At 46.1% G+C, this 22,441-nt stretch overlaps 1 protein-coding gene across 3 annotated transcripts in view; it reads right to left on the bottom strand.

The window, feature by feature from the left end:
• The window catches only part of LOC111148508 (forkhead box N3), a 297,030-nt gene that overhangs the window by 2,162 nt on the left and 272,427 nt on the right, over positions 1–22,441 (bottom strand). For all 3 annotated transcript variants that reach the window (XM_022505114.1, XM_022505115.1, XM_022505117.1), the window contains one exon: positions 13,544–13,649. In XM_022505114.1, the coding sequence (XP_022360822.1) occupies positions 13,544–13,649 (106 nt within the window). The remainder of the gene's footprint in view (positions 1–13,543; positions 13,650–22,441) is intronic.

Raw genomic sequence — 22,441 nt, 5'->3', positions numbered from 1 at the left:
GATATACTGAGCAAGTCTAAGAGCAGATGGGATTGTGTGGCAGAGAGCATGAAGTTTGGGAAGATACTGTGGGTCTCCCCCAACATGCCTCACTGGACAGTCCCTGAACATAAGGCACCTGTGAAAAGCCTACGGGGTTGGGCCCAACAAGAAGATTTGGTCACGAGCTGTTACCCTCTCTTTCCTGCCATCCCTGTGGGCCCTGAGGCTCAATGAGACCCTGGTTGCAGCCCAGGGAGAAAGTGAAAGGGGAGGAGAGTCCTTGATGTACATGGTACAGCAGGGAGTGAAGGCAAGGAGTCGCCCTCCTGGTGCCCCAGGGCCTGCGATGGGCGGTCAGCAAAATGGAAGCGGGTGGTGAGAAATCCCACCATAATATGCACCAGCAAAAGGCAGGAGGGCCATTATCCAAAGTCAACCTGTGCTACATGCCTAGAGATCAAGCTCAACCCCAGCAATGTCAAGGCTGCACGATGACAATTCATTTGCACAATGGAGTCCTAGCAGTCTCCAGAGAGGTCCCGGACTGTGTCCTGCACTCCGCGATCCCAGGATCCGCAGCACCTCTGCCCGGCCCTTCTAGAAAGAGCCTGGCTCTCCAGACAGACAGGCTTCTGTTCACAGCACAGCCTTGCTTATTAGTGGGCTCAACTCCCTTACAGGGCAGAGCGATGATGAAATGGAAAGTTCCGAGCGCAGAGGATGGCTCTTCAGTGCTGCTTGAGAATTCTGCCTTGGTTTCCTCTGTTGTCATCGGACGGCTCACCGGGGCTTCCTGCACTGTGACGGGCTTATCTGAGCACTCTTGTTTTTTTCTCTACTCTGGGTCGGGCGGCTTATGGGGACATGGGATAAAGGAAGAGGAGAGGACCCAAGAGAGGAATTCCTCACAGGCTTGGAGGGTAAACAGCCCCTGAGCTTTGGGGAATGGCCCCTGCGATATCTGTTTTCTGCAGACTTCCTGTTTCTTGGCTCCATCTCGGGTGCACAGAAGTGGCTAGGAAAAGATGACTTTGAGGTGTTTCCAAATATGAAACTCAATAAATGTAACTAATTGCATTGGTAGCTATTAATAGTTATTAAACAAATGAAATTGCAAGTCTCAGAGAATGGGTCTCTTGATCTTTGTTGTTTCAGGTAACTGCTGTAAAATCCAGAATTGGTCTACTGAACTAGCACAAAAGAGTCTCAGAATGAAACCCACGACACTTGGATGAGTAAATCGGGCTACGGCTGGCTTTTAGAAAAGCAATTTAGTTCTGAATCCTCATTTGTTAACAACATGGGGCTTATAATTCACTTCACTACAACAGTTGAGCAGAACAGGATACTTCGGAACACAGAAAGAGAGAGGGAGAGAGAATCATGGAAGCGAGAGTATGGAGTAAGGCAAGCACTGCCAAAAGTTAATTCCTAGGGAATCTAGGTGAAAGGCATACGGTGTTCATTGTGCTTTTCTTTCTTCTTTCCCACTGGTTAAGACAGTTTTTTTGAGTAAAAAGTTTGGAGTAGGGGGTGGGAGATATATGCTAGAATGACAGCAATGAAAGAAACTTCTAGAACTTCTTTTTCTTAAAGGAGATAAGCCTGAGAGAAGTACTAAAGACACACTATAGTCAAATGGAGAACAGACGAGAAAGTCACTTGGATAGCCCATGAACATATAGGACAAGGTCTCTGGTCCCCCCTGGAATCATGCCAACAGTGATTCCAAAATCCACACGCTGGGACACTGGCCTAACTCAACCAACCGCTTTGCAGATGAAACAAACAGAAACTCAGGAACTCCTGTGACTGGTGCACGGTGCCCCAGCTAGTTCTCAAAGACAGCTCAAGCAGGAATTTGAAATATCTTTCTGTCTCTCTCAGGTAAGGAAACCAACACACCCACTGACCATATTTCTGGATAAAACAGGTAGGCAGATGTTAAGTTAAGGGAGCAGGAATTAAAATATAAATGTATCTCTCTCCGTGGATAAAATTAACTTCCCCTGAGATTGCAGCATGGGTGCATAATCCATAAATTACACACACACTCGGCAGGGAGTGACAAGCTCCTTCAGTTATGAATAACTTGATGTGATGTTGTTGGTGGCGGCACAAGCCAGCTCCACTGACTTGGTGTCAAACACCTCCGGCTGCCAGGGGTCGTCACTACAGGACGACACATACTTAGAAGCAGGAACATCCTGAACACATTGGAAGGTAAGAATCTAAGCACCTCTTCAAAAATCATTCACTGAAATGCGCCTGAGAACCGCCTGCCATTTTTCAGACGTAGCTGAGCTTACATGTACACCACTCAAAGCATTCATGTTAATTTCAAAAAGCTGGTATGCATTTTCTAATCAAACTGATGGGCAATAGCAAACATAAAAGGTGAGAAATCACATTAGTTCAGGCTGAAAATGAGCAATACTTGCAACCAACAAGTCAAAGTACGGCTTCTAATGAGACATGGCCATTCTGCAGTCTTCTCTGTTGGTTCATTATTTGTCTAACCATACATTATCACCTCCACTTTGCACCTGGGCCCAAGGGTCTTCTCTGGAACCAATAGTTTTAGACCTAGACAACATCATTTAGGGTGAAGTTGTCCTCTTAAGTAAGGGACTGACCTGAGAGCTCTGGACTTTGGCATGCAATTAATGGGATCATGAAATCAGGGCCAGCGCTGGAGCTAGTTCAGTGCTTCGGTCTAAAACCAAACACAGGTAGAAAGACATGGAAGACAAGAGATGGCTGGGAGCTTTCACTTCTAGCCAGAAGGCAGAAAAAACATCTGGAAGGCACTCTTCCGGTTATCACACAAAAGATCTTGGGCATAATACAGCAACACAGTTTTAATTCACTGCTGGTTTCATTGAAAATAAGGGGACTCAGGAACCCATGCAAACACATGTGTACCAAGAGAACGTCACATACACACAAAACTTAAAAATAAAGGGACAAAATCTGAAACGGGAGCAGCAGACAACCAAGAAAGCCAGGGTTTCCCCAGAGCAGATGCGCCTACTCTAGAACAAGAGTAGAACAAGAGCCGAAACTTATGGTGATGGGAACAGAGTGGCAGAAGACTGATTCTGGTAGCTCCTATGGCTCCTCGAAGGGGATCGAGGTGGTCCCTGGGCATCCAACATAAGTTTTGAAAGCAAATCCTCTCTTGAAGCACACAACCTGAATTTCAGCCATCAGGATTCCCCCATACTAAGGTTAATCAAACATTCAAGTAGAAAGCTCATAACCTAAAAATCACCAAACATACCAGCAAACAGGCCACTAGGAATGAATAAATGTAAAAATGTCATATAAATGAAAAAGCTAAGGCATCTGAAAGATGATACTCTCAGTGAGGTTCCAGGGAAAAGTCACTTGCCCACCACAGGCAGACAATGGGGATAAAAGCCAGTCTTAACCTCCACTCCAGATGGGATGCAAAGTAAGAAAGGCCTCCCCTGAGATTTTTTAACCACAAGCCTTGAGTCTCGTGGGGTTGAGGCCAGAATTCCACTACGGGGACCCAAAGACCTCAAACTGAATTTAATTTAAAGCGCCCAATGGTGCCTACTAGAAGAAAATACAAACACTTTCTGGAAGAACATTCTTTAATCTCAGGCCATAAAGAAGTCCCACAGATAAGACCTTAAGGAACATGGGTTTATAAAAACAAACAAACAAATTAAAAAAAACACAAAAGAAATAGGCCACCATAAGGCAGAGGCAACAGAAAAACCAACTATAGAATCTGAACTGTCAAGCTGGGGGACAGTGAAGTAGATACACAATGTCAAGCATGTGCACAGAAATAAGAGGGAATTGAAAAGCAACAGAAAGGAAGATTGGATCATGAAACCTAGACAGAGTTTGGAAAGCATCAGAGTTGCTTGAAATGAAAAAACTACAATTCCTGGGGACGCCTGGGTGGCTCAGTTGGTTAAGCCGCTGCCTTCGGCTCAGGTCATGATCCCAGCGTCCTGGAATCGAGTCCCACATCGGGCTCCTTGCTCGGTGGAGAGCCTGCTTCTCCCTCTGCCGCTGCCTGCCACTCTGTCTGCCTGTGCTCACTCTCTCTCCCTCTCTCTCTGACAAATAAATAAAATCTTTAAAAAAAAACAAAAAACAAAAAACACAACTACAATTCCTGAAATTAACCTCCATGAAACCAAAGGAGAAAAATTAGTAAAAAAAAAAAAAAAAAAGGACAAAAAAAATAAATAAAAAGAAAAGCAAAGCAGTGAACTAGAAGATGAATCTAAAGAGACTATATACTACACAGCAGAGACAAAGAGGAATACAGAAGAAGACCAGGCAACATGGAACACAGCAAGAGCCAATGTAAATCCAACTGGAGTTCCAGAATGAAACAGAACGTGGGCAAGGACCCAATGCCTGAAGAGAAAACGGGCAGAGAATTTTCTCCTTTTGATGAAGGTACCAATCTTCAGACTTAACCGACAAATACCATAGAAGATAAATAGAAGAAATGTGTATCTGGACACATAATAGTTGAACTGTAGACATAAAAAAAAAAAAGATTTTTGTTCATTTATTTGACAGAGAGACACAGCGAGAGGAGTGGGAGAGAAGGAAGCAGGCTCTCCGCCGAGCAGCGAGCCCGTTGCGGGGCTTGACCCCAGAACACTGGGATCGTGACCTGAGCCGAAGGCAGACGCCCATCGACTGAGCCACCCAGGTGCTCCTCCAACTGTAGACATTTAAAAGAAAAGAGAGACAAGATATAAAAGTAGCAGAAAGAAAACATTTCATCTAAAGAGTATCAGCAGGGAGCCTGGGAGGCTCAGTTGGTTAAGCATCTGACTTTTGATTTTGGCTCAGGCTGTGACAGGAGGGTCCTGGGACAGAGTGCTGAGGTGGGACTGGGACCTGGAGGTGGGCTTTGTGCTCAGCAGGGAGTCTGCTCAGGATTTTCTCTCTCCCTTGCCCCCCCCCCACGTGCACTCTCTCTAAAATAATAAAAATAAATAAATCTTTAAAAAAAAATAAAGAGGGGCGCCTGGGTGGCTCAGTTGGTTAAGCAACTGCCTTCGGCTCAGGTCATGATCCTGGAGTCCTGGGATCGAGTCCCACATCGGACTCCCTGCTCGGCAGGGAGTCTGCTTCTCCCGGGGATCTCTCTCTCCTCTCATGCTCTCTCTCTCTCAAATAAATAAATAAAATCATTAAAAAAAAAAAAATAAAGAGGAGTATCAGTTGAGATAAAACAAGCAAAACAGATGAAAGTGGAAAAACATTCTTGAAGTTGGAGAGGGAGGAAAGAACGGTCAAACTAGAACTATATGCGCAGTAACATTATCTTCTAAGAATGAAGGCAAAATAAATATGTTTTCAGGCAAGAAGTCATTAGGGCTTTAACTAAAAGCAGATACTCACTATAAGGAACTTCTTAAGAATATATTTCAGGAAAAAAGGAAAATGATCCAAAAAGAAAGGTCTGAGATGCGAGAAGAAAGGATAAGCAAAGAAAATGTAATCAATTATTTTTTTTTTTTGTAATCAAGTATTTTTTAAATTTAATTTTTTTCAGTGTTCCAAAATTCATTTTTTATGTACCACACCCAGTGCTCCTGTGATCAAGTATTGACTGAACAGCACAATGATGATAATAACTGAATGACTTTAAGGAAAAAAAAAACCTGAAATAGAACCAAAGTACTGGACAAATGTAACACATCATTTGGGAGGCAGAGAGAATAGTAGTTAAAGCATTCTAAGGGCCTTGTATCGATCAAGAGGTTAAAAGTATTGATTAACTTTAAACATTTTAAAATATTCATGCTACAAGTTCTAGGATCAACACTAAAAGAAGAGAAACAAAATGTATTAACTTCTAAACCATTAGAAGGAAGAAAATGAAGGATGGGAGACTCTTGATCCATTTAAAATAATGCAAGAAAGGAAAAAGAATCTGGAAATAGTGGGGCAAACAAATGCAAAATAAAATGGTAGAAATAAATCCAAATATGTTATTTAAAAAGGGGCTAAAAATCTTCAGTAAACGGTGAAGATCATTAACACAGAAAAAATTTAAAAAGCCATTTGTTTCTTAGGAAAAAAACCTAAAACACAAAGACAAAAAAAGGTTAAAAGTAAAAGGATGGAAAATGTTGTCTCGTGCCATGCCGGTGTAGCTATATTAAAACCAGAGAAGACAGATTTTTAAGGCAAAAAATCATTACTACAGATAAAAAGAGTCATTAAACATTCATAAAGGTTCAATCCACCAGGAAGATAAAACAGTTCTAAACATGGATACCTCCACTAAGATAGCTTCAGAATATATACAGACCAAACTGAAAGAGCTACAAGGAGAAACGGTCAAATCCACATTGTAATGGGAGATTTTAATACATCATTCTCAGTATCCAATTAATCAAGTGTGCACCCCCTCCTCTCTCTCACACACACAGGGTTAGTATGCAGACTTGATCTAATGGACATAGACAAAACATGTGTTAGTGACGAAGTTGTATTATTTTCAAGAACACATAGAATATTCATAAAAACCAACACATACTAGACCACATGGCAAATTTCCCAAATTGCGAAGAAGCAGTATCTTACAGAACAACTCCCTGACCACAAATGCCTGGTAGTTAAAAAATCAGTGTCGAAGAGGTAACTAAAAACAAAAATAAGAAACAATCACCTTCTCAGTTTGGAAATTTAAAGACACGCTCCTAAAAATACCTCTGAGTCAAAGAAATCAAAATAGAAATTAGAAAATACTTTGCACTGTTAATGATGAAAATAACAGGTATCAAAACTTATGGGACAGCACTAGGCAGTAGTTTCAAGGATATTATAACCTTACATTTTTATAGAAAAAGAAGAAAAGTTTAAAATGAAAGTAACCAATCCAGGCAAAGAGAAAAAGAGTAAACCTATAAAGAGAAAGCAAATTATAAATGAAAAAAAACAAAACAACAAACCAACCCCCCCCCAAAAAAAACAACAACAACCAAAAACCAAAAACCAACCTGAAAATTGACTTTGAGAGGAAAACCAAAAAAGTAGGGCAAGATTAAGCAAAAAAGGTGATGTTAAAATGAAATAAGGACTGAAAAAGGAACATAATTACAAAGGTATTTTAAAAGATGATAGCTTTATGCCAATAAATCTTAAAACTTTGGTGAAATGAACAAATTCCTACAGTTTCATAATGAATTTAGAAAGAAATTAAAAATAAGCCATACTCTTCCTGAAGTATTTCCTCCTCTCCTTCCTACCATAAAGCATAACCTAATACTGAGTTCCTGAGTTTCAGTTCTGAGTTTCAGAACTGCCTTCAAAGACCATGATTTCAGAAGACAGAAGCAACAGGTGCTCGGTTTTTAAAACAAACCAAAATACAATACAAAAAGACCAGTAGCAGGTACAGCATCGGGAATAGTCAATGATATTGTGACAGCGTTGAACAGTGGCAGATGGTTAACTTTGCCTGTTGTGAGCATAGGACAATGTACAGACTTGTCCAATCACTACGTTGTACACCTGAAACTAATGGAAAATTGTGTGTCAACTATACTTTAATTAATAAAAAAGCAAGCCCAGGGGCACCTGGCTGGCTCAGTCAGCAGAGGATGCTCCTCTTGATCCTGGGGTTGTAAATCCGAGCCCCAGGTTGGTGTAGGGATTACTTAAAAAACAGAGAAGGGCAAAGCTTTGTCTCCTTTAAAAAAAAAAAAAAAAAAAAGGAAAAAAGAAAAAGAAAGACCAGGGGCAAAACTTCCTTCAAGTTCTGTTGTTAGACTATACCCTATCTTAAAACTGAACGTTGTCAGCTTACCGTACTCCTGTGACAAACACCTTCTCAAGGAGAAAGACACAGTTAGGTGACCAGGAGCAGATCTTAGGCTGAGAGGAGTTTTCCTGATGTTCCATTCTGACAGCACCTCAGGCACTGATGCTTTGTATTAGAGTAAGACCATTAATTCCTGACTCGCTTCCTGTTCCATGGGAACTGTAGTTTCCATCTGAGGTCCAAATAATGTTGAGAAGCTTTAGAAGGTGACTGGATGGAACTTTCTTGTAATTTTATAAACTGCTGTGGTTCAGATGACGGCTCCCACTCCTTAAAGACAATGGCTTGGGCACAGATGTACACTGTCCTGAAGGGGGCGTAAGACACTCAATCTAAGCCTTTTCCTGGGGTTTGCGGCTACGCTTCAGGTGCTCAGAAAGGGGACCTGGGAAGGTGTGTGGAGGGCAGGCTGGATGAATCCAAGGCTCCCTACATTATTAACTTTATTTTTTTCCCCAATTGGTTTTACTGTGGTAAAACACACAAACACAAAAAACGTACCGTCTTAACCATTTTCAATTCTACAGGTCGGGGTATCGAATGTATTCAGAACACTGTGCAGCCACCACCACTAGCCAACTCTAGAACTCTTCATTTTATAGAACTGCAACCCTGTCCCCAATAAACACTAACTCTCCACTCCTTCCTCCCCTCAGCCATTGGCAACCACCCTTCTACTTCCTGTCTGTAGGATTCTGACTATCCTAAATACCGCACATATGTGGAACATAGTGTTTGTCTTTTTGTGACTGGATTATTTCACTTAATGTCCTCCAGGCTTATCCATACCGTAGCATGTATCAGAATGTCTTTCCTTTTCAAGGCTGAATGAGACTCCATTCTGTGTATACACCACATACTGCTTATTCATTCATCTGTTGATGGGCCCTTGGGGGTTGCTTAAACATTTTAGGTATTGTGAATAGCGCTGCTATGAACATGGATGAACAAATATCCCTTCAAGACTCTACTTTTGGTTCTTTTGGGTACAAACCCAGAAGCGGACTTGCTGGATCATATGGTAATTTTTTTATTTTTTAAGGAACTGCCATACTGTTTTCTACAACAGCTCCACCATGTTACATCCCTACCAACAGCGTACAAGGGGTTCAAGTCTTCCACATCCTCGTCAACACTTGTTAGTTTCTGCTGTCGCTACAGGTCATCCTAATAGGTGTGAGATGGTTATCTCAAAGTTCTCATTTGCATTTCCCTAATGATTAGCGATGCCAAGCATCTTTTCATGTGCTTTGGCCATCTGTATTTTCTTCTTGGGAAAAATGTCTATTCAAGTCCTTTGCCCTGGGTTGTGTGTTTTTCCACGTTATCTATTTTATCAAACACCTACTTAACACATACCATGCACCAGGCACGGAACTCTGCATTACCCTAATATTCCGTGAGACTGCTTTTCTCATGAGAAGCCCAGGAACACACACACACACACACACACACACACACACACACAACCACAAGGTAAGGGCTGGGGAAACTTGGTTCCTGAGTTCTTGTGTGTAATTTCTGGCTCTACTGCCTTATAAAGGACCTCCACCCCCAGCAATTTCCTCCCAGTCCTCTTCGGCAAAACTTGGGACATTAATTCCTCTCTACCACCTGAATGATCACTTGGGGTCAAAAAGAGCCCTCAGAGTTGAAAGCAAGGGGGCCCAGATCCCAGAGAGTTTCTATATGGCCCCTACCTGGGAGGCAGCCCATAATGCTATAAATGTAAGAAATTTGGGCTCCTGTTTCCCAAGAGGGCCAGAAACAGTTCTCCTGCGGCTCTAATCGTTTGTTCCATCCAATATATTCTCTGCGAGCAATGTCTCTGGGAAAACCGAAGACACAGGCATAAAACTTTAAGATGTGTGAGAGTCATTTTGAGGATAGTATGTTTTGAGGACTCCGTGCCCAGGCAAATGTAAAAATATGCAGGTTTCCAATGAGTAAGGATGGGCCGATCTCTGAGGTTATTGAGTAAAAAGTCAACACTGTAAAGTCAATTACACTATTGACAGATACTCTTACAAGGAGATTTCACATCATAATTATATGCAAAGGAACCCAGCAAATACAAGCTGTGTAATGATCAGCTAATAAAAGTAACACTTCATCTATGTCAATAACAGTTTCAGAGTTAAGACAAACAAACATGGCCTTTGCCACTCAGTGGTGGGAAAAAAAAATCCCTGAAAGACAAATATTTTCACTTAAGGAGAAGTCGCTTAGACTCACACAGAAAACCTGTCACATGAAGCAGAGTAGGAAATCGGTCTTTAGTGGGTGCTAATGACTCTCCAGCCCTCCCTCCACACTCCCCCCACCCCTGCACTGATGGGGCAGTGGCGGAAATGATGAACATCCCCAGGAACCCTTGGTCACCGCCACGGGGTCTGGCTGCCATCTGCTGTTGTTCTGTTCTCCTGTGGACTGTTTTCCTTTTAACCTCAGACACATGGTCACATTTTTTAAAAATTTTAAATTACACTGAATGTGAAAGAGCAAAACAAATGCCCCTGCCCAAAGACTTATTAATGGATTTTACAAAGACATTGGTTTTGCAAATAGCCCCGTGGCTATGTATATATGTACTCTTTCTGAAAGCATCTCAGGGCCCATTATTTGCCAGGCATGTGGGGCACGAAGAAGGCCAAGTATTCTGAGCAAGGGCACTTGATCTTACAGAGCTTGCCACACTCCTGTCCCTAATTCCTCTTAAAACTGAGCTGGAAGGTGCAGAACTTGTATTTGGATAATGCACTGCAAAAGCACCACGGTTTTCTTGACTGATTCTCTCTTCTTTATGCAGAGAGTAACCTGTCTAGTTTTGCAAACCAGCCGTTGCGCATTTCACTGAAAACTTCTCAGCATGCTCAGGAAGGTCACTCTTGGGCTATGCGTGCTTTCCCAGTGGACAGACATCAAGAAAATGGTGCCATTCTGAGGCTACTGTCACTCAGCCCCAAACCCACCCTTCCACAGTGCTTTGCAGGCTGGGGCTGGGGCTGGCGCACCATCAGGCTCAACGTTAGGCTCAGACCACAGTAGGTATCCCGGAAAGAATGGGAAGGGGGTGGAGGAAGAAAGGACACGCCACTTCCCGGGCGTGTCTCCTCTTCACTGGAGGCAGCAGCTCATTCCTGTAGAAGCTGCTGAATCCAGCTCCTGCTCCCTCTGATGCTTACAGAACACGCTTCTTCACGTTCCCTTATAGGGCTTGCACCAGCAGGAGATCCTGGGATCTCCTGAGATCCTTCTGGTCCTTCCACAGGTCCCTCCTCCCAGCTCAGAGACTCCAGCAACCCCAGTAAGGGCTACAGGCCAGAGGTCTAGATCCCCGCCACCAGCTCCTCTGCTGAGGTCCAAGCCCCACCTCCGCCAGGCAACCATCATAACCTCTTCCCTTTCTTCTCTTAGCCCCAGGGGATATGGCTGCTTCCAGCAACTGCTCTCCCCAGGATACCTGGAGTTCTCTTTTTACCCTTCCAGTTACTTGGTTAATAACTTCCTACCTGGCTAATGGTTCTTTACATGAAGGTCTCCCTGCTCGAACACTTAGTGTGGTTTTTGTCTCCTGAATGCACTGGAAACCTGTTCTGTGGTCTCTCACTGTGGCAGAGCCAAAGTGAGGTGCTTCCTGGACTGGAGAAGCGGCGACTCTAATGAGAGACAGGATGTCACTGTTCTATGGTGGTGCTTTGTTATCGCCCACCCAAAACATAACCAGGGGGGAACAAAAAGGAAATCAATATTTTAAATAATCCTCTGGGAGTACTAATCAGTATAGTGTATGCTAATATATATGTTACGAGGGTAATAATAAAAATTAGGGGCTGGCTCCTGCTGAAGACCAACCTGGTCTTACGCCGGTCTCCCCGTGTGCCTGGCTCTCCCATGCTCTGCTCCAAGAAATGGCCGAAGCCACCTCCAGCTCCATCCTGGAAAGGGCTGAAAGAATGCTCAGGACGACAAACTGATATCTATGCCTGGAATCTGCTAACTGGGGCTGCTGTTCCATGAGAAACCAGTCTACAGTCTCAAAGTCCTGTCGGCCAAAAACGTAAAGCGGGAGGTGAGGCTGAAAAGATTTTAAGCAAGAACAGAAAATGGAATATGTCTCTCTTAATAATGGGAGGCAAAGGCATTGGTACTTTGGCTTCATGGAAGAGGCTTTTCATTTGTGAACTCAGGAATTACTGATCTACAGATAGCCATGGAAGATACTGGAAAAGTATGAGAGACCCTTCCCATCTATTTTTGTAAAGTATTACCATGTTAAATTAGCAGAAATGGTATTTGGTTTTCTAACTTTATGACTATTTTAATTCCGGCCAGATTCCCTCTTCATCAGGTCCTAGACACCAGTGTCTGCCCTGAAGATCGGAGGACCTCCATCCTGGCAAGAGTAGGCTGGTTTGCCACAAGAGCGGGAAAACTTCACGTGGTTGCTTCACATGAGGGAGCTCGACTTTGCATCTCCCTCAGGCCCCCTAACAGACTTTCTGGGCTGGTTTCCTTTGGGACATGAGACACTATGAAAGGGAAATGGCTTCCAGATGCAAACTTGATCCAAAAGTGCAGAGAGTGAGCAAGGAGAGGAGGCTGTGGGGGGCACAGCTCAGGGTGACAGGCCTTCCAAGCGAGAGCCTGGGCCCGACACTGTGCAAACGTGAGGAGTCATCAGCCATCAGCCAAGTGAGTGAAAGCCAGCCTCTGTCTATGGCAAGTGAACCACTGAGAGGAGAGGATGACACACAGAGGAATTTTACCACAGGGTCACCCATCAAAGGGCCACAACCAAAGTATGGGGCTTTCAAAGTAAAGAGAAATCCAATGAGGGTGGCTCAGAGGCCATGTTCTGAAAAGCTTTGTGAAGCAATCGTTTTTGTGATGGACCTTGAAGGAGGTGCTGCTTTGCACGAGGTGTCTGAGGCAGACTCAGTTGCCTTATCCAGTTTCCTCTGTGTGGATAAGATAGGCCAACACTGGACACCTTTGGGGAACAAATCTGACTCAAGGAGATGGAAGGACCAGGGTGATGTCAGACTGATGTGTGGGAGTCATGGAAGGTGCTTCTGCAGACAGCCAGAGAGGCACATTTTAGGAAATCAGTCTGGCAGTGGCTGATGGGTGGGCGGCAGTAGGCAGAGAAGCAGCAGGAAAACAGAAGGTGGCATCCACAGTGGCACCTGTGAGGGGTCAAAGCTAGCGAAAGACCCTACCCCAGGGCTGGCAATGGAGTAGGAAGCACGGAGCAAAGCAACTTCCCAAGGAAGAGTCCATGTGGCTTGGCAACTGACCTGATTCTTGGAAGAAGGGGAGTGATGCCTCCTGTTATTTATATCCCACTTACCAAAGCACTTTTCACACAGGATTTTGCGTTGCATTCTAGAGGTAGACCAGTTGGCCTAGAATCTAATGAACAACTTGCTCACCACTTCCTTTTCCCCACCTTGCCCCACCTTCTTAGAAGAAACATGCTTAATTTGTCTTCATCTCCTTATCTGCCAAGACACCAAGATAATTTGAGCCCAGGAAGAGAAGCTGGCACCTGGACTGCGGTCCCTGGGAGTTACTCTGACTTTTCTGAACACCCAAACCAGGTTACCCGTCTTCACTATTTAGAGGCCCAGCCTCTTTATCCCAAGTGACCCCGGGGGAAACAAGATGATGCCCTACCCACTCCTTAGGCAGGCTTTGCCTAGCGAGTGTCCCCCTTACCTCACAGCTGCTGTCATTCCAATGGGAGTGATCGGCAAAGGCCGAACTCCAGGAAACAGCCCACGGCTCAGAACCCGTGCTCCATTTTGTATCACTCCTGGAGGAACTGGAAAAACAAAAAGGAAAAAGGCACCGCACGTGAGTTCAATTTGTGTTTTGAGTCGGAAACTTTGGACACACCAGAGAGAAAGAGAGGGAAAGGGAAACTGAAAGAGAGAGAAAGTGATTATTATTGGCATAGAGAGTGAGCAGAGACAGAGAGAAATACATGTGCGTGCTTCCACACGCACGCACACACATACACACACATGCACACAGGGAAAGAAAGATACCATGCCTCAAGAAAGAAATTCAGTCAGCCGTGTCAGACCAATACCTTACAATCAAATTACTGATGCACTGGTTTAGAAAAGGGTGAGTGTTAAAAAACGCGATTCAAACATTATTTTCTTGCATTTAAATACAAGCTTTCATCTCCAGTCAGACCCTAACCCTAACAGGATCTCAAGAACACTGACAGAAGTCTGATAGCAATGACCAAACAAAAGCATTTCATCATGCTTCCCCGATCATGGTCAGAAGCTGAGAACACCTTTCTATTTGTCCTTAATCCAGCAAGGGAAAAAAGAGCCAAAATAATGGCAAAGCTGATTTTACAAAAGCTACTTGGCATGCTCACCACACAGTTCATGCTCAATGATTTCTGCCACCGAGGAAAGACCCCTCCTCAGAGGGTTGTTAAGGGAAGCTCTGGCTCCTGCCTCAGAATCATGCAGAGCCCACTTGGGAGGGCCCACTTCCTCCTTTCTCGAAGCTTCTCCCGAGCAAATCTCCCGAGAGTTCTCTCATCATCCCGTCTTCTCCTAAATACCCTCATCCCTGGTAACCCTAAGTGAACCTTTTTGCTAGTGACCGTCGGATCCCGTCTGTTTCCATACAATCCTACAGTGGCCTCACACCTGTCTGAGAAGTCATGCAACAGGGGAACCACAGGAAGTCCCTGACAGTCCATCTTTTTCAAGCTCCCAAACAGCAGTTTCATTTGGTTCAAGCTAATACTCTCACTGTACTACCAATTCTCCTCCCTGTGTCCACGGGGCCAGGCGTGCCTCAGGAAGTGAGAGCCCTGGTGCCGGGCTTGGAGTCTTAGCTTTCATCTTAGTTCCTCTTGTGTGACTTTGTGCAAGTGACCAAAATCTCTTCTTCCTTCTCTGAACAGCGTCCTGAGTCCCCCGAGCTCTCGCTGTGCTCATACAGCCACTGGCACAGTCATGCACAGGCAAGGCTGATAAACCAGGCTTTCCCAAACAGAGGCCACACCAAAAAGGATCTAGAAGATTATACATTCAAAAATGAAAACCCTTCTGGATATTAAGTTCTTAATGCCCATAGAGTAAAACAGTCCTTACAAAACGCAAACACTACTTTCTACTCCTATAAATTTTAGGCTTCTAAGGGAATGTTTACATTAATATGCCACACCTTCAACAAGAGGTCCCTCATAGAGGATGAATGTCTACTCCTGAATATGGGGTATATAGACTGATTCCTCGAGAATTCTGTGGCTCTTGCTAATATTTTTGCTACTTTTTTAAAAGTAGGTCTGTGCAAAGCCCTTGCCACTGGGTTTTCTAAAAGGTAGATGGGAGACAGAATTAAAACTAGTGCCCAAAGTCAACAGTCCCAGTACAGTCCAGTGGTCCAGAATCTTCCCATTCTCCTACCATATTTAACTGTGACAGTAGGTTGAACTAGATCAGGAACTCTTACCCGTGTCCCTTACCCTGATTTCAGACAACAGATCATCTGAGACGGGAGACTTACCAACTATCTTAGAAGCATGAAACCTGTATAATGATACTCTTAGTAAATATCCTATTTTGCTTAGCTGATAAGTCCTAAGGAAGAGGGTCTAAAATTTATATTAACTGACTTACATTACTGATTTCAAGACGTCCTATAGAGCTATGAGACAGAGTAGGATTAGTGTCAGTAGAGATCTATCGATCAAGGAAGAACACAGAATTCAGAAATATATCCACACATACACAGGCAACTTGATTTTTGGTGGAGTTATCAAGACAACACAATGGGGAAAGACAGAACAACTGGAGATCCATTTGGGAAAAAATGAACCTTAGTCCTTACTTCAGGCTATACATGAAAGTTACTTAGAAATGGATCATAGACATAAAAACAGGAACTAAGATTATTAAGGCTTTTAAAAGAAAACCCAGGAGGAAAAATACCCATAATTCCCAAGGACAGACACACAAAAATCAGGAGAGCTCTGGGGTTTGCAGACACGTGCTGCGGGTAGTTTGAAAAGAGAGGCTTTTGGTTTGTCTGTTTTGGAGACCTCGGCAAAGGGTTTTTTTTGGTTATTTTTCCATATGACAGTCTCTTCAAAATGGCCCGACAGCCAGAGGCTGAGTTCAATTTTGATAATACTATTGAAGACAACAGTTACTAATGATCTGATTCAGAACAGCAAGACAATCTGACAGAAAGGACTACTTGTTAAAATGACTTAAAAATTTAAAATTGATGGGGCGCCTGGGTGGCTCAGTGGATTAAAGCCTCTGCTTTCGGCTCAGGTCATGATCCCAGAGTCCTGGGATCGAGCCCCACATCGGGCTCTCTGCTCAGCAGGGAGCCTGCTTCCACCCCCCCCCCCTCTGCCTGCCTCTCTGCCTACTTGTGATCTCTCTCTGTCAAATAAATAAATAAAATCTTTTAAAAAAAATTTAAAATTGATAACCACAGTTATAATTCTCACCAGCAAACCATGACAGTCCCATATACGGACTGTATTGATTAATGGACTGGCATACCAAGTGCCTGCTTAGGTATTCGATGAAGGGGACACAGGGTTGCCACAGTTAAGCGGGACAAACAGAGAATTAAAGAGGCAAGGGAATACACCACGGTAGGTGCTGGGGCCGGGGGCCTGTAGGCACAGAAGGATGGAGACACCTGACCTGTAGTAAAGGGTCCCTGGGAAGACTTCCTGTAGAAAGGGCCATCGAAGGTGGCATTCCAAGGCAGAGGAATGGCACACACAAGGCCTGGAAGTAACAATGGCAGCGTGCACAAGAACAAAAAGTAATTTTGTTAAAGTGTGTGATCGTCTGCAGGAATGAGGTCCTTTGGGCTTTGCCCCATGGGGACTGGAGAAACCATTAAAGGGTTCTGAGCAGAGATGTGGTCCAGAGTGTAGTGGCTGAGAGCCAGACTCTGGTGTTGGAAGGCCCTGGGTCTATGTCCCATCTCTGTCATTCACTGCCTGTGTCTGCTGAGTGAGCTGCTTCAGTAAGAGAATGGGGACAGAAATGGGATTTATCCCACAGAGCGGAGATTTCACGGAGTTAATAAAGGCACTAATGTTAACAAAATACATCTCGGCCGTCAATATCAGCACCATCATCACCACCACCACGGTCCTCAGAGCACCCCGAGGCAGCCTGTGCTGTCTCTACTCCCCGTGAGCCGAAGTCCGTAAGAACAGAGGGAGACAAACCAGAAGGTGCCAGAACTTAGCCATCTTCCTGGTCACAGAGTGCAGCTGGAGCGGCAATGACTGCTCTCACCAGTGCTTCTGCTCCCATTGTGGAAATCATGTCAGGGTCACCCCTAGGGGAAAAATGCCCGAGACACCCAAAATCCTGGGACAACGACTGGGGTGCCCTGGAAAGTAAAGACAGCAGATGGGAGTCACAGAGCACAGGCTCTCCGGACTCCGACATGGCCAGTGAGTCATTCGCCAGTCAAAGAAGAAAAGCAACCCCAAGAACACTGCCCCAAGCCCAGAGTCCTCTGCCCAAGTGCCTAGACCCTTTAAGCCCCAAGGCCATGCCCAACAGGGAGGGGAACAAAGAAAGGAAGCCAGTCCTCAGTGCACACAGACTGAAGCCCAGGGTCCACTGATGCGTCTCACCTCATTTAAGCCTCCATGGAGGAAGTGTTGTGCAGTGGATAAGAGTACAAGCTCAGGGCAACATGGCTTCATCTCCACTGAAGTCTTGTCCTACCACTAGCTCCGCAGTTTTGGACAAGTGCCCTAACCTTCCTGTGCCGCCGTTTCCTCACCTCTAAACTTGGCATAAACACAGCTCCTAGGGTGGTTCTGAGTATTAAATAGGAAGACTGATGTAAACTGGTCTGTTCTGTAAGCTCATTATCGCCATCTTGTCCATCCTTCCACCATCCCATCCCATCCCTCTAGCATCTTCTTACTAACGATCTAGAAGGAACAGAAGCTAAGGGAGGGTGTGTCAAGACAGGGGGACATTCTTCTAGCCTTTTATGCTTTTTGTTATCCCCAAATCTGCACGCACCCACTAAAACATCCTCCTATTAATGAAGTGTGTTCACTTCAGAGAGAATCTCATGGACAAAGCTATCCCGCCACATTAAAAGGCTTTCCCCGAGCTATTTCCTGAGCCTCGCAAGACTTCTGGCACATAAACTAGGCTCTTCTCCTGACTCCTGGAGTTTGGTCTCAAACGAGCTGCAACCGAATGCTGCTTCTGCCAGCCCTGGCACTTCTCAGTCCTTATCACTGGCAACGCTCTCCATGTTGGGATGACGACGTGTTCGTATTTGCTCACGGGCTGCCAGAAGCCAGCTGTGGCACTTAACTATTCTCCCATCTTCCCTCCTTCCAGTCTCCATCCCCAAGCCTCAGGAAGGAGGCTTCTGAAAAACGAATCACAGCCAGTCTAAAACGTCTGAGAAAGGCATTCTGAGGTCCATATTTAACTAGTCTTAGGTCTGGGGGACTCGGAAGGAGCCCAAATGCATTCCTCAGCCCTTTTCCTGTCAGCAAGCCTCCCTTCCTGCTCCTCTGTATTGCCCTCAGGGTAAACCAGGACACCTCAAGACCAAGCCCTTTACAACCAGCCCAGCACACCCAATGCCCTGAAATGGGTCCTTCAGCTCCGGCTGAGAAGGGATGTGGTGAGAAACTGGACATGTCCGGCGCAGGCCTCCAGCACCATCCTGTGCTGTTAGAGCAACTCAGTATTCAGCTTTTACTTGCAAGAAGACATGAGCCCGAGATGCTCGAGCTGCTGAGAGGAGGCGCCAAGGACAGGACCCCCAGAGCTCCCAGTTCTTGCCAACTGACCGCTTTCTCCCATGCTACAGAGTGACTTGAAATTTCTTTATTTTTAACCAGAAGATGGGAACCCACACACAGAATGCTGAGCCCAGCAGCACTGCTCACCGTGATCGAACCGTGATCACCTTGGAACCTAAAAAAACGTCGATGGCACAAGACAGACTTCCCCCCAGGCTCCACCAGCCCGGCACTTCCCCATCCCGGCTTCCTCAGCTTCCCTCCTGACGCTCCGCTTCCTTGATTTTCACAGCTTCTAAAATTAACCTCGGAGATCCTACTGCTGCCTTTGGAGGGCAGCCCTGGCTAACGCTACCAGAGGCCATAAGTTGAGCAGCAAGTGATACCGATAATCCTTCCCCTTCCCGAAGTTGGTCTTTCCACCTGCTTACTTGGAAGGATGCTGGGAAAGGGGTTGGAATGGGGGAGCCTACGTGCTGGTCGCCTTTCTTCTCCAGTGCCTGGCGTGTTGGATACATACCCTACTTCGAGGCAGGGAGCAGAACGCCGCCTCCATCCCTCCCCTCTGCTGTCCCGTTTTGTTGTTCTGTTTATGATCCAGAGTTCCTCTCTGGGAACATTCCAGCTAGGGCTTATATAAGCCTTTGAAGATGAGTAATGGTGATCTGACTTCATAACAATCCCTCCATGGGGGTTACAGATGACCCCCAGGGCTTGTCAAAGGGGAACTGCAAAGGAGGTACTTCTGTGGACTCTAGAAGCTGGAATTAGTCTCTTTTAGCCACTTTTATCAGTGGTTTCGGGGGCGGCGGTAGGTGGACAGATCTGATGAGCAGCATAATCTAAAATTCAGAGCTAACGAGGCAGCAATGCCCTGTGCTCAATTTTCTGGAAGTAGTGTTCTAGAGCCCATGCAAGACAGAATAGCACACCTCAAAGATAAAGGGGCTTGGCTGACTGGAATTCTCACCAGCTTCTTGAGAAGCCTCCTTTGTATGACCTACTCAGCTCAGACTGGATGGATGGTAGCTGGTCTGCCGGCCCCGAGCTAGCTTTGCAGAGGCTGGGCCCCGGGACGATGAGAGGAACCCATCCAAGTGGCTGCCATCTGGTGACCTTAAGTGGAGTGGCTATGGAGGTCGATGGCAAAGGAAGAGCCTTTCAAGCCACCCGGGGCACCCTCTTACGGCTGGAAGTGACGGCAGTGACCAGGCTGGAGGCCTCCGTTCAACCAGGGCATCGCACAGCCCAGGAGGGGAAAACAAGGGGCTATAAATAGCAGCACACGAGGAGGCTCTGTAAGCAGAGCTCGGCCACAGCCCAGGCTGGGAGCTGAACACAGCATGCTCCATGCAGATGCCAGTCCGTGCTCACCACGTGTGGGCAGAGGGGCTGCGGGAGCCCGGCTGCCACGCACATGTCCCCACCGGGTCTCGCGCAACACAAACACCACTAGGTGGGCTGCCCATCCTCCAGCACGGTGGCTGGGGGCGGCGGTGGGGGGGTGCTGCCTTGGAAACTTTTTGGTGAGGAATCACCTCCCACTTATTCCAGGCCTCAGGCATGCTGGCAAGGCGGGGGGATGGCACGGCACAAGGCATTCACCGAATCTCAGGAAAAGCAACGTGACACAAGTAAAATGAAAACAAGGGGGAGGGAGAGGAAGAGCGAGCCATGACATACTAAGAGAAGACCAAGGTCCCAGGATAGAAACACACTCCTTGGACCGGTTTACCAGGAGGCTGACCAGCAGCTGTCTGGCTTCCCAAGTGCACCCAAGTGCACACAGCAGACACTCACCGCCAGCCAGTTCACTTCCTTCCCTCCAGTCCTACTCTCATCTTCAGGGGCCTGATTCTGGCCTGTTGACCAGCGTCTAGCTGGACCACTAGGGGATTTTACTAGAGACTGGGGCCAGATGGAAAGGTGAATACAAAGATAGTCTTCTATCCTCTCCCCTAACTTCACACTGATTTTTTGGCTACTCCTGCCAATGGGCTCTCCTTCCATGACTTCTGGGGGCCTCCTGGTTCCTTCATTTTTGGAAGGACCCTGGAGCCCCCTTCTTGGCGTAGGGCCTTCATGATGGCTGAGGCTGGACTTCTCACAGCGGTGAAGATCAACATGGGAAAAAAGCCTTCCACAAAGGACCCTACAGCTTCAACACATAAACACTGAGCATTCAAAGCTCAACTTCAGTATTTTCACGTAAGACAGACTATGGATACCTTGAAAAAATAATTATTTAGAGTTTGAGTGTTCTAGTGAGTGAGTGGGGAGAAGTTCATTTAGCCACGAGAGCATTATACAAACCATTAATTTGTCAACTAATCAAAATCAGTCCTGTTCCTCTTCTACCTGGGCTCAAGAATTCAGTAACAATGGGCTTTCATGGAAGCTCTGTCCAATCCCCCTGCCTCTTTCCCTCTTAACTCCCATTATTCTGGCTCATCAGAAGCATCTCTCAAAGCCCGTGATCACTGTGCACCGTGGCCGGGAGCTAAGGAAGATGCTGCAGAACTTGCACAGCTCGGACAAGAAAAGTGTATTTTCCTCATGACAAGTTATGCAGCCTGGTTTTGGAAACCCTTTCAGACGGTAACTTGGTTACAATCTGGTCTGGACGCTTCTTGCCATGTCCTCTGAGGACGGAGTTTTTTGTTTTGTTTTGTTTTTCAATTTCTCTGTCACGTCAAACATCATTGAAAAACCACATCACAGGGGAACCGCTAGTTGCTGGACTGTACTAGTTCTACCAGTGCTTGGCAGTGGTGCCTGCTTTTTGGTGAGGCGGGCCGCCTGACCCTTCCGTTGCTGGCGATCCGAGTTTAGCAAAGAAAGAATGGGAACTCTGCACCTTTCGAGCACGTAACAGTAGCCCCTGCCAGAGGGACAAGTCTCTCCTAAGAATGGGTGGCCGCATCCCTCGGGTCTTTTAAAAGAAGGAAGGAGAAAGGATAGAGCCAAATTCCCTCAAGCTCTGGGGAAGGCTGTGGCCCAGGGAGGGCTATGAAGGATGTTCTGGAATTCCACATCAGTCCCCTACTCAAAGAAGCCCCCAAGAATGGATGTTCTCTGATGTAGGGGGGATTCCCTGACTCAGGAGGCCAGGCACCCTTCAGGGAGCCAGAGGGTCCAACTAGCTGAAGGCCCCGGCCCCTGGAGGGTGCTGTGGTGGGGGTCTGCTATGTCTTGTTACCAATTCCGACCTGTGTGTTCTGTCAGCAGGAGTCTGCAATGCAGCAAAGTCCTGAGCAGACCCTGGCAAGTGAGCTGGCCATCTGCTCAGCGGGCTTCCAGCTGGGGGGAAAGTGCGGGCAGAGGGACCAGATTCCTGTCAGCAGGAGGAGGAGACAATCCTCTCCATTTAAAGTCATCACTTGGGAAGAAGACCTTTCTAAGACCACACTACTCTAGGCTCTAGAGGTGGGAAAAAACAGGAGGCGGTGGATAGGAGAGAAGTTCAAGGGAGGAAAAGAACGGTCTCAAGCTTGACATTGCTCAACGGCCGACAGAAGATGAAGACAAGAGGCCTGCTTAGCTGAGTGAGGCCTGCCCCTCTCCACGACAGCCTGGAGGGCTGGTGGGCTTGACACACAGGGGCACCCACGGTCCATTTCAAGGCCACCCCGAGCTCCTGCAAACCCACCTTGCCACCTCTCTTCTCTAGCTGTAAAATGGTAGCCTGCTATCAATGAGGTCCCCGAAGGGAAAGAAATTTCTAGAAATATGCACTGCTCAGTTCCCTAACTGTTAAGCTGGCCCCACATAGCCTTCTAGCAGAACCTACCAAATCACGGGAACTACCCCCGCAGGAG

Source organism: Enhydra lutris, unplaced genomic scaffold (genome assembly GCF_002288905.1).
Source record: "Enhydra lutris kenyoni isolate GAN:26980312 unplaced genomic scaffold, ASM228890v2 scaffoldscaffold20, whole genome shotgun sequence".
NCBI lineage: Eukaryota > Metazoa > Chordata > Mammalia > Carnivora > Mustelidae > Enhydra > Enhydra lutris.
The sequence above is the reverse complement of the archived record's forward strand: the minus strand, read 5'-3'. Positions and strand labels throughout refer to the sequence as shown.